The 12276-nt window shown below is 39.7% G+C and overlaps 2 protein-coding genes across 28 annotated transcripts in view; one reads left to right on the forward strand and one right to left on the reverse strand.

Moving 5' to 3' along the window:
* Positions 1 to 12276, forward strand: part of LOC140621093 (RNA/RNP complex-1-interacting phosphatase-like) — a 73965-nt gene that overhangs the window by 50561 nt on the left and 11128 nt on the right. For 5 of the 12 annotated variants that reach the window (XR_012020823.1, XR_012020817.1, XR_012020819.1 and 2 more), the window contains one exon: positions 209 to 10045. The exons of 5 other annotated variants lie outside the window; for them this stretch is intronic. The gene's annotated coding sequence lies outside the window, so the exon portion shown is untranslated. Of the gene's footprint in view, positions 1 to 208; positions 10046 to 12276 lie in introns of those variants that run through there. 2 more of the 12 variants (XR_012020818.1, XR_012020820.1) reach the window with 1 other exon arrangement.
* The window catches only part of ENTPD1 (ectonucleoside triphosphate diphosphohydrolase 1), a 132192-nt gene continuing 129681 nt past the window's right edge, over positions 9766 to 12276 (reverse strand). For all 16 annotated transcript variants that reach the window (XM_072805957.1, XM_072805955.1, XM_072805951.1 and 13 more), the window contains one exon: positions 9766 to 10302. In XM_072805957.1, coding sequence (XP_072662058.1) covers positions 10096 to 10302 — 207 coding nt within the window. In that variant the 3' untranslated portion in view covers positions 9766 to 10095. The remainder of the gene's footprint in view (positions 10303 to 12276) is intronic.

Genomic DNA, 12276 nt, shown 5'->3' on the forward strand with positions numbered 1-12276 from the left:
CATAAGCAACTGTCCCATTCTAATGAGATAGCAGCTATTAGAATCTGAATCAGAGAGGGACCAGACCAATCTGAGTGAAATCCAGCTCATCTTTCAAACTGATGATAAATGAGAATATATTTTAATAGTAATTTTAATATAGTAATCTATGTGAGCTATTAAAAAACTAATCTTTATTTTAATACTCAAATTTACTATTTGATTATAGAATATAATCATCAAAACTATCTTGTATCAACTTGAATCCAGATTACATTTTCCAAAGGTCTTTCATCACACATCTTGGCCTGAGTATCAGGCATCTCTGCCTTCGTGAAAAAGGCAACAAAACCTGAGGAATAAACTGAGATTCTGAGCTGAGATCTTTTGTGTGTGTGTGTGTGTGTGTGCATTTTCTTATTGGAGTTCAATTTGCCAACATACAGCATAACACCCAGTGCTCATCCCGTCAAGTGCCCCCCTCAGTGCCTGTCACCCAGTCCCCCCGACCCCCGCCCACCTCCCCTTCCACCACCCCTTGTTCGTTTCCCAGAGTTAGGAGTCTCTCATGTTCTATCTCCCTCTCTGATATTTCCCACTCATTTTTCTCCTTTCCCCTTTATTCCTTTTCACTATTTTTTATGTTCCCTGTATGAGTGAAACCATATAACATATGTCCTCCAATTGACTTACTTCACTCCGCATAATACCCTCCAGGTCCATCCACATTGAAGCAAATGGTGGGTATTTGTCATTTCTAATGGCTGAATAATATTCCATTGTATACATAAACCACATCTTCTTTATCCATTCATCTTTTGATGGACACTGAGGCTCCTTCCACAGTTTGGCTATTGTGGACATTGCTGCTAGAAACATCGGGGTGCAGGTGTCCCGGTGTTTCACTGCATCTGTATCTTTGGGGTAAACCCCCCCCCAGCAGTGCAATTGCGGGGTCGTAGGGCAGGTCTATTTTTAACTCTTTGAGGAACCTCCACACAGTTTTCCAGAGCGGCTGCACCAGTTCACATTCCCACCAACAGTGCAAGAGGGTTCCCCTTTCTCCACATCCTCTCCAGCATATGTGGTTTCCTGCCTTGTTAGTTTTCCCCATTCTCACTGGTGTGAGGTGGTATCTCATTGTGGTTTTGATTTGTATTTCCCTGATGGCCAGTGATGCAGAGCATTTTCTCGTGCTTGTTGGCCATGTCTATATATTCCTCTGGAGATTTCTGTTCATGTCTTTTGCCCATTTCATGATTGGATTGTTTGTTTCTTTGCTGTTGATTTTACTAAGTTCCCGATAGATCTTGGATACTAGCCCTTTGTCTGATATGTCATTTGCAAATATCTTCTCCCATTCTGTAGGTTGTCTTTTAGTTTTGTTGACTGTTTCTCTTGCTGTGAAGAAGCTTTTTTATCTTGATGAAGTCCCAATAATTCATTTTTGCTTTTATTTCCCTTGCCTTCATAGATGTATCTTGCAAGAATTTGCTGTGGCCAAGTTCAAAAAGGGTGTTGCCTGTGTTCACCTCTAGGATTTTGATGGATTCTTGTCTCACATTTAGATCTTTCATCCATTTTGAGATTATCTTTGTGTATAGTATAAGAGAATGGTCTAGTTTCATTCTTCTGCATGTGGATGTCCAATTTTCCCAGCACCATTTATTGAAGAGACAGTCTTTCTTCCAGTGGATAGTCTTTCCTCCTTTATCGAATATTAGTTGACCATAAAGCTCAGGGTCCACTTCTGGATTCTCTATTCTGTTCCATTGATCTATGTGTCTGTTTTTGTGCCAGTACCACACTGTCTTGATGACCACAGCTTTGTAGTAAAACCGGAAATCTGGTATTGTGATGGCCCCTGCTCTGGTTTTCTTTTTTAATATTCCCCTGGCTATTTGGGCTCTTTTCTGATTCCACACAAATATATATTTTTAAGATTTTATTTATTCAGAGAGAGAGAGAGGCAGAGACACAAGCAGAGGGAGAAGCAGACTCTATGCAGGGAGCCCGACGTGGCACTAAACCGCTGTGCCACCGGGGCTGCCCATGATTCCACACAAATCTTAAGATGATTTGTTCCAACACTCTGAATAAAGTCCATGGAATTTTGATAGGGATTGCATTAAATGTATAAATTGCCCTGGGTAGTATTGACATTTTCACAATAGTCTTCCAATCCATGAGCATGGAATATTTTTCCACCTCTTTGTGTCTTCCTCAATTTCTTTCAGAAGTGTTCTGTAGTTTTTAGGGTACAGATCCTTTACCTCTTTGGTTAGGTTTATTCCTAGGTATCTTATGCTTTTGGTGCAGTTGTTTTTTGTTTTTGTTTTTTTTTTTTTTTTGAACACACGCGACGGAAACTTTTATTTTTCTTCTTAAAAATTGAGGTGTAACTAACCTATAACATCAGGGTAGTTTCACGTCTACAGCATAACGATTCCACATTTGCATACGTCGCAAAATATCCACAGAAAGTCTCAGGGCGCCCGGGGCTCAGCAGTTTAAGCGCCGCCTTCAGCCCAGGGCGTGACCCCGGGGTCCTGGGATCGAGTCCTGCGTCGGGGCCCTGCATGGAGCCTGCTTCTCCCTCGGCCTGGGTCTCTGCCTCCCTCTCTGTCTCTCATGAATAAATAAAGTCTTAAAAAAAAAAAAAAGTCTAGTTGACCCCTGTCATCATCTGATCAGTTTTTTTTTTTTTTTTTTTTTACATTTTTAAACTTTTTATTTTAGAATTATACATCTAAAGACTGTTGCAGAGACAATTCGGAGAGGTCTATCGGTGCAGTTGTAAATGGGATTAACTCCTTAATTTCTCTTTCTTCGGTGCAGTTGTAAATGGGATTGACTCCTTAATTTCTCTTTCTTTGGTGCAATTGTAAATGGGATTGACTCCTTAATTTCTCTTTCTTCAGTTTCGTGGTTAGTGTATAGAAATGCCACTGATTTCTGGGCATTGATTTTGTATCCTGCCACACTGCCGAATTGCTGTATGAGTTCTGACAATCTTGGGGTGAAGTCTTTTTGGGTTTTCTACGTACAGTATCATGTCATCTGCAAAGAGGGAGAGTTTGACTTCTTTGCCAATTTGACTGCCTTTTATTTCTTTTTGTTGCCTGATTGCTGAGGCTAGGACTTCCAGTACTATGTTGAATAGCAGCGGTGAGAATGGACATCCCTGTCGTGCTCCTGATCTTAGGGGAGCTCCCAGTGTTTCCCCATTGAGAATGATATTTGCTGTGGGCTTTTCGTAGATGGCTTTTAAGATGCTGAGAAATGGTCCCTCTATCCCAATACTCTGGAGAGTTTTGATCAGGAACAGATGCTGTATTTTGTCAAATGCTTTCTCTGTATCTATTGAGAGGATCATAGGGTTCTTGTTTTTTCTCTTGTGGATATGATCTATCACATTGATTGCTTTACAAGTGTTGAACCAGCCTTGCATCCCGGGGATAAATCCCATTTGGTCATGGTCAATAATCTTCTTAATGTACTGTTGGATCCTACTGGCTAGTATCTTGTTGAGAATTTTTGCATCTGTATTCATCAGGGATATTGGTCTATAATTCTCCTTTTTGGTGGAGGCTTTGTCTGGTTTTGGAATTAAGTTGATGCTGGCCTCATATAGCAAGTTTGGAAGTATTCCATCCCTTTCTATATTTTGGAACAGCTTTAATAGAATAGGTATTGTTTCTTCTTTAAACATTTGATTGAATTCCCCTGGGAAGCCATCTGGCCCTGGACTTTTGTGTCATGGGAGGTTTTTGATGACTGCTTCAATTTCCTCCCTGGTTATTGGCCTGTTCAGGTTTTTGTTTCTTCCTGCTCCAGTTTTGGTAGTTTGTGGTTTTCCAGAAATGCATCCATTTCTTCTAGATTGCCTAATTTATTGGCTTATAGCTGCTCATAATATGCTTTTAAAATTGTTTGTATCTCCTTGGTATTGGTTGTGATCCTTTCTTTTTCATTTGTGATTTTATTAATTTGAGTCTCTTGTTTTTAATAAGGCTGGCTAATGATTTACCTATCTTAATAATTTTTTCAAAGAACCAACTCCTGGTTTTGTTGATCTCTTCTATAGTTCTTCTGGTCTCTATTTCATTGAGTTCTCGAATCTTTATTAACTCTCTTCTTCTGCTGGGTGTAGGTCTTATTTGCTGTTCTTTCTCCAGTTTCTTTAGGTACAAGGTTAGCTTGTGTATTTGAGTTTTTTCCAATTTTTTGAGGGATGCTTGTATTGCGATAGATTTCCCTCTTAGGACTGCTTTTGCTGTATCCCAAAGATTTTGAATGGTTGTATCCATTCTCATTAGTTTCCATGAATCTTTTTAATTCTCTAATTTACTGGTTGACCCTTTCATTTTTTAGCAGGATGCTCTTTCACTTCCACGTGTTTGAATTTCTTCCAAATTTCTTCTTGTGATTGAGTTCAAGTTTCAAAGCACTATGATCTGAAAATATGCAGGGGACAATCCTAATCTTTTTGTATCAGTTAAAACCGGATTTTGACCCACTATATGGTCTATTCTGGAGAAAGTTCCATGTGCACTTGAGAAGAATGTGTATTCAGTTGTGTTTGGATGGAAAGTTCTGGAAATATCTGTGAAATCCATCTGGTCCAGTGTATCATTTAAAGCTCTTGTTTCTTTGGAGATGTTGTGCTTAGAAAATCTGTCATTTGCAGAAAGCACTGTGTTGAAGTCTCCCAGTAGAAGTGTATTATTATCTAAGTATGTCTTTACTTTGGTTATTAATTGATTAATACACTTGTCAACTCCCACAGTAGGGGCATAAATATTCATGATTGTTAGGTCCTCTTGTTGGATAGATCCTTTAAGTATGATATAGTGTCCCTCTTCATCTCTTACTACAGTCTTTGGGATAAACTTTAATTTATGTGATATGAGGATGGGTACCTCTGCTTTCTTTTGAGGACCATTTGAATGGTAAATGGTTCTCCAATCTTTCATTTTCAGGCTGTAGGTGTCCTTAGGTCTAAAACGAGCCTCTTGTAGACAGCAAATAGATGGGTCTTGTTTTTTTATCCAGTCTGAAACCCTGCATCTTTTGATGGGATCATTAAGCCCATTCACGTTCAGAGTTACTATTAAAATATATGAATTTATAGTGTCATCATAATACCTATTCAGGTATTACCTATTTTTGTGGCTTATTTCTTTGGGATTCCTCTTTCTTTTACAGAGTGCCCCTTAATATTTCTTGCAGACCTGGTTTGGTGGTCACATATGCTTTCAGTTTCTGCTTATCTTGGAAGCTCTTTATCTCTCCTTCTATTCTGAATGACAGCCTTGCTGGATAAAGTATTCTTGGCTGCATGTTCTTCTCATGTAGGACCCTGAATATATCCTGGAGCCCCTTCTGGCCTGCCAGGTCTCTGTGGAGAGGTCTCCTGTTAATCTAATATTTCTCCCCATATAAGTTAGGGATCTCTTGTCTCTTGCTGCTTTAAGGATCTTTTCTTTATCTTTGGAATTTGCAAGTTTCACTATTAAATGTCGAGGTGTTTAACAATTTTTATTGATTTTAGGGGGGGACCTCTCTATCTCCTGGGTCTGAATGCCTGTTTCCCTCCCCACGTTTGGAAGTTCTCAGCTATGGTTTGTTCAAATATGCTTTCTTGTCCTCTGTCCCTTCTGGCGCCCTCTGGAACCCCAATTAAACGTAGATTTTGTCCTTCTGAGGCTGTCATTTATTTCCCTTAATCTTTCCTCATGGTCTTTAGTTTTTCTCTTTTTTCCTCAGCTTCTTTCCTTGCCATCAACTTGTTTTTATGTCACTCTCTTTCTTCTACCTCATTAACCCTCATTGTTAGGACCTCCAGTTTCGATTGCATCTCATTTAATTGATTTTTAATTTCGGCCTGATTAGATCTAAATTCTGCAGTCATGAAGTCTCTTGAATTCTTTGTTTTTTTTCCAGAGCCACCAGTAGCTTTATAATTGTGCTTCTGAAACGGTTTTCTGACATCGAATTGTAATCCAAATTCTGTAACTCTGTGGCAGAGAGTACTGTTTCTGATTCTTTTGTGGTGAGTTCTTCCTTCTAGTCATTTTGCTCAGTGCAGAGTGGCTAAAAGCGAGTTTTATTTATTAGAAGCGCAAACTCTTCTCTCTGTAGCGTTCCAGCTGTTCTCTCTTTAAATCTCAGGTCGAATTGGTAGGTTTTCAGGATGATTTGAAAGTTACCTAGGTAAGTTGGTGGGGACAGGTGACTTGGGGACCCTACTCCTCCACCATCTTGCCCTGCCCTCCTGAGCTGAGATCTTAAAGAAGAATAATGTCTAAGAATTTTTTAACTTCATATATAATAAATAATAGGAAGATGTTATAGTATCTATAGCTGGTTCTGAAAAAAAATCCCTCAGTAGAAAGAAAGGATTGCTTAGGTTTTCTTAGCTCTGAATGTATTTTTAGACACATGCTGTCCAGTGTAGTAGTGACTAGTCATACATGGCTCTCCATCACTTGAAATGTAGCAAGTCCTGATTAAGTCCTGACCTGCGATATACAACACAGGTTTCAAAACTTAATATGAAAAAACAAATACTAGTTTTTATATTAACTACATGTTGAGGGATCCCTGGGTGGCGCAGCGGTTTAGCACCTGCCTTTGGCCCATGGCACGATCCTGGAGACCCGGGATCGAATCCCACATCGGGCTCCCGGTGCATGGAGTCTGCTTCTCCCTCTGCCTGTGTCTCTGCCTCTCTCTCTCTCTCTTTCTGTGACTATCATAATATATATATATATATATATATATATATATATATATATATATATATGTATGTATTTAAAAAAACTACATGTTGAAATGATAATACGTTGGCTGTAGTCACTTTTTTAAACTCTTCTCCATTCCTGGGTTGATTGCACCCTCTTTTTACTTGCAGAGGTCATGACTGATGCAACATCAGAATGAAGTATACTTTTAAAAACTTTTATTTATATTGCATTTTTTATATTTCTTATTAATTTAAGAATTGGGTAAGGTGAAAATTTTCTCTCTCTCCCTGTCTCTCTCTCTCTCTCTCTCACACTCACACACACACACACACACACAGCCTACTTAAGTAATATCATTCTTTTGTCTACATAAGTAACTATTTCTGATATTTCCCCCTTATGGGTTCATAGAAAAAAGTTTCCTACCTTCTAAAGAAATGGTGGAACCAAGTTTAAGTGAATGGCCAGGAAGGAATGATAATCATTAATAACCAGTGGCCAATATTAAAATCAGTTGACAGTGACCCATTTTATTTGTCCCTCCTCATCTAGAATGGCCCAAAGCAGATTCCTGAATCTGCCATGAAACCATGTTTCCCTCCAACAAAAATGAGATTAGGTTGTGACTGCTGATTATCTCCCTGAGTTAAGACTTAAAACAAGTGAAATTTGACTCCCAAATACTTTAATAGATTTTTTTTTTTTTAGACCCAGGCTGCAAGACAGAAATGGAGTAAGAAAAGATTTCAGTTTATTGACGGAAACTGGTGAATTCTATTTTTTTATAATAAATTTATTTTTTATTGGTGTTCAGTTTGCCAACATACAGAATAACACCCAGTGCTCATCCCGTCAAGTGCCCCCCTCAGTGCCCGTCACCCATTCACCCCACCCCCCGCCCTCCTCCCCTTCCACCACCCCTAGTTCGTTTCCCAGAGTTAGGAGTCTTTATAAACTGGTGAATTCTAATTCCAACTTGCTGAGGGGCAGTGTTTAGAAAAGACAAAACAATAAACTTGGGACAGAAGACATGAATTTGCATATCTGCTCTAGTTTGTGTAACCCTCATAAAATGGAAATAGTATTTACACCCTTACAGGGTTTTTTTTAGAATCAGAGTGTGCATGACAGTGCTTTTTATATGTAGACATAAGAAAGGAGCTAGCTGCTTGTAGCTCTATTTTATGACCTTTTATTTTCATCAGTATCATCAACTACTGTTTATTTGATGCAGAACTGCTGTGCAGGGAGCAAGCACTATAAGAAGCTAGGAATATGGGAATCCTCGATTAGCATCATATGCTCTGTATGTTACCTTCCAGAGTAAGTGAACAGAACATCAATGTTCCCATGACAGCCTTTGTGGACTTAAGTCCATCGGGGAGCAGTTCATCTGTCTACTTCCCTTTCTCCCATGCCCTTAAGTCCTATATTCATACAAAGTGAAGTATGTGCTTGGAAGTTATAAGGAGACAGTCTAGTATATTAGGGGGAGAAAATAATGGTTTAGTGCATTACAGACTTTTAGCTCAGCCACTTGGGCAAGTGACTTAACCTCTCTAAGCCTCAGTTTCTGTTTCTATGAAGTGGGAATGGTAGTAGCTCCCTTCAGATTGTTGTAAGGATTAAGTGAGAAAATGAATGTAATGCACTTGAGCACAGAACATGGGACACAGCAAATGCTCAATAAATACTAACTGTAACAATATAACTACTAGCACTAGAAAGAATTTAGACATGTCCAAACTTGGCTTCTCATTCCTAATCCAAGTACAACAAATGCAGTTGTGAGTAGCAGAAAAGAAAAAGTTCCTGTCCACAGCTTTATAAGCTTGTATTCACCCGTATGTAAAAAAAAAAAAAAAAAAAAAAAAAAAATGACTTGGTTATTCGCTAGATAGAAGGACATTTGGCTTCCAGTTTGTGGGAAAGCTTTTCCTCTCTCACCCCAGTTCCACCCTGCATCAGCTCAACAGTCAGTTCCCAGATGCAGAGTTAGGGAGCTTGGGACAACTTCAGAGTAACACGCCACCACTCCACCTTTTCACAGGAGTCATTAAAGGAAGACAGTATGGGTCTCTTCGTGTTTCTGTGACAAGGTCTTTAAGTTGCTGCTTCTTCCACAAAACAGTCCACGGAGTAAATAAATAGAGCCAATACTGGTGTGGCAACCTCACTTTCAGATCTGGTTCCTGGCACACTTTGATGAGCAAATACTGTGACAGTGAAAAGGCATGCTATAGCCCTCTCACTACATTAAACCCAGGACAAAAAGATACAGCGTGGCTTTTAAACTCCATGAGCATCTTTGTGGTACAACTGATTAGCATATTTGGCTGTTAACAGAAAAGTTGGTGGTTTGAACCTTTCCAGGGATGGTCTTGTCTCCAACTAATTTCTAGGTGGGGAAAATATTCCAGAATTAGATAGTGGTGATGGTTAACTGACTGTATACAACACTGAAATGCAGCTGAATTGTACACATAAAATAGTGGACTTTATGTTATCTGTATTACTACAATAAAAATAAAACTCCAACAGATGCATTGAAGGATGCATTTTCCAAACTTCATTGTAAGGAGTATTGTATTTGTATTTTTCTTCCCGACATGTATACCTACCATGTAGTATGCCCTGATACCTGAATACCTATATGTTATATCAGCTTTTAAAAAAAATGTCTGGGGAGGGGGGGGGGGGTCCCACTGTTTAGCATTTCGGCATCACCTAGGAACATATAACTCATCCACATCCCTGTTTTGGCTTGGTTTAAGTACTGTATTAACTATATAAGCACATAAATTCTCTTGCAAGACTCTTTGGCCCTAGCACATATTTGCTTAGTCTAGAAAATTCTCCCATGCAAACGGCAGGATAGGAATGAGATGTGTGTCTGCCTTCTCCAAAGGCATCGTATAGCATTCTTAATAAACGGGCAATAGGAGAAAGAAAGGGTCTGTAACGAGTACAACAACCAGTTCCTGAGATTCTTCTTTTAGCCAGTGCAACTTGCCAGCACAGGACTCAGGACTCTGAGTTCTTTGAGATAAAGTCATGATTGTTTTTTTATAAAGCAAAGATCACAAAAGGTAGCAAGTCTTTAAGACCTACATAAGCTCAGAGTACAAAAGAGAGAAGGGGAGTTGGGTAGGACTCACAAAAGAGACGATGTCTGCCAGGTAGTCCTTGAGGCAGAGGTGGTGAATACATTCCACGGAGAGGCTTCAGCGAAAGTCAAAAAGCTTCGTGCTGGTCAAGGCTGGCCTTCGTGAGCAAGGAAGGATGACCTTGTGCACCAACGTGGAGGAGAGTGCTTCTTGGGCAAGTTTGTTTTTTCACTCCAGCCAGCAGATTTCAGCGGATCCTGCTATACCATGTCTTTCCAGAAATATGAAGGCTTGTAAAAGACAAGCAAGCCTATGATGACCACTGCGACCAGGATCAGGGAGAAGAGGATCATGAGGAAGATGTAGGTGGTGTGGGAGAGAGGCTTGGAATACGGCTGCTCGGCTGGGATCATGTTGGTCAGGTTCAGCATGTAGCCCAGAGTCCACCCGACATTGCTGCTTTGGATCTGCAAACAGTGGAAAAGGCTGTTGCTTCGGGTCTGAGGATTAAATGAGCTTTCGTGCAATCCTATCCGGAACACTTAGCAACAGAAGGTGGAGAGCACCGTGTTCTGTTCTCTAAATGGATTACTTTTACATTCTCAGCTGGGAATATGGTTGTGGGGAAAATGGAGCTGGAGCAAGTGATTAAGGAGGGTTTGGAGTCTTACTGCTCTACTCCTGAAATTCAGAGAGGACTTTGGTGAATAACTTCCCAATTCTCCTGCCTCTACATAGGAAAACGTTTGGAGATTTGCATTCCTCTTTTGTTGTTTGAATGTGGAAGGAAGGGTGTGGAAGGCAGAAAAGGACAGACAAGCAGGCAAAGGATAAGAGAATTATGATTGTCCCTGGCCTCTTACATCTATGTCAGGCCCAGGAATCTCACCCTTCTGTACCAGGATGCCCTTATCATTTCAGGAGGGAAGATTGGGGAAGACTCCCAGCAAATCGGTGTTATTTTATGGAAGTTGAAAGACTGTTGAAAGACTGTACATATATGTGAAAAACACATATGTGAAAATTTATTATTCATAGACTATCTATATAGTCTATAGCGTATAGACTATATAGTCTATGAATAATAAATAATTTTGAAAATGTTTTTATTACATGAGTTGTGCATGCTCATAGTAGAAAAATTAGGACATACAGATAATCCTAAAAAAGAAAAAAAACCAGCTATATTTCACCACTCAGAAGTTGCTCCTGTTATCTTTTTATGACCTGTCTTTCCAGTCTTCTTTGTGCATTTTTTTCTTACATAGCATGGAATTAAGTTATGTGTAGAATTATTCACTTAACAGTACCTTTCTAAATATCTTATGTCTCAAGGGATCATCATTAGCATGAAATGCTTTTTTTTTTTATAGATTATTGTATGATTCTTTTTTTTTTAAAGATTTTATTTATTCATGACAGACAGAGAGAGAGAGAGGCAGAGACACAGGCAGAGGGAGAAGCAGGCTCCACACAGGGAGCCCGACACGGGATTGGGTCCCGGGACTCCAGGATCGCGCTCTGAGCCAAAAGCAGGCGCCAAACCGCTGAGCCACCCAGGGATCCCGCATGAAATGCTTTCTATGTTTATTTTTACTTACTTTATCCAATTATTTATAAATCCTAGAAATGGAGTAATTGGATAAAATGACTTGCATATTTTAAGGCTTTTAGCACACATTGCCAAAACAGTCTCCCCAAAGGTTGTGCCAGTTTACATTCCAGCCAGTTTCCATGTGGAGATGCTCCTGTCCCCTAAACCTTTACCAGTACTGGCAATTAACAATTGGTTAAAGGTCCACGTCCCTTATGGGGGACAGGAATCTTACCTGACTACATGTATCAAGGAAAGCTCCAGAGTTAGAGGAGTTACCACCTACCGTGTAGAAATACTGGACCATTCACTGAAGTCCAAAGAATAGAAATCACTTGTAAATTTGATATAGACATATCCTTCAGACAGACAAAATAAATTGTGATAAAATGAAAGGAAGATTAGGAATTAAATCAAGGAAAAGATTTGCATTTGAATCAGCAAAGTCAATATTGACTAGTGTGAATCCTTTAGGCTGCTACAGACCTCTGCCTCAATGTTTTGCCTTGCTTAAAGACACCATATTTAATAAATGGAATAAACTTTTTCCCATTAGTGGGTATGGGTTTAAAGGGCAGAAAAGTACTGCTCTTGGTGTTTTTCATGCAGCTTATCAATATATTTCTCTATGCCTGGATCCCTGCAGGTGGCGCTGTGGTAAGGCTCCTGCTAAACCTGACTTCTAAGCAGAGACCCCCCCCCCCCCATTCACAGTCACTCATCTCTTCCTTTTTTGCTAAGCTTTCAGATTAGGCAACCTTGAAGCTACAACCAGCAAGGCCTTCAGCCTTTATGAGAAGCCAAGATAGTCATTTCCAGATTCATGGAAGGGGCCTTTGGGATGGAT

The sequence above is a fragment of the Canis lupus genome, chromosome 29 (assembly GCF_048164855.1).
Source record: "Canis lupus baileyi chromosome 29, mCanLup2.hap1, whole genome shotgun sequence".
Taxonomy (NCBI): domain Eukaryota; kingdom Metazoa; phylum Chordata; class Mammalia; order Carnivora; family Canidae; genus Canis; species Canis lupus.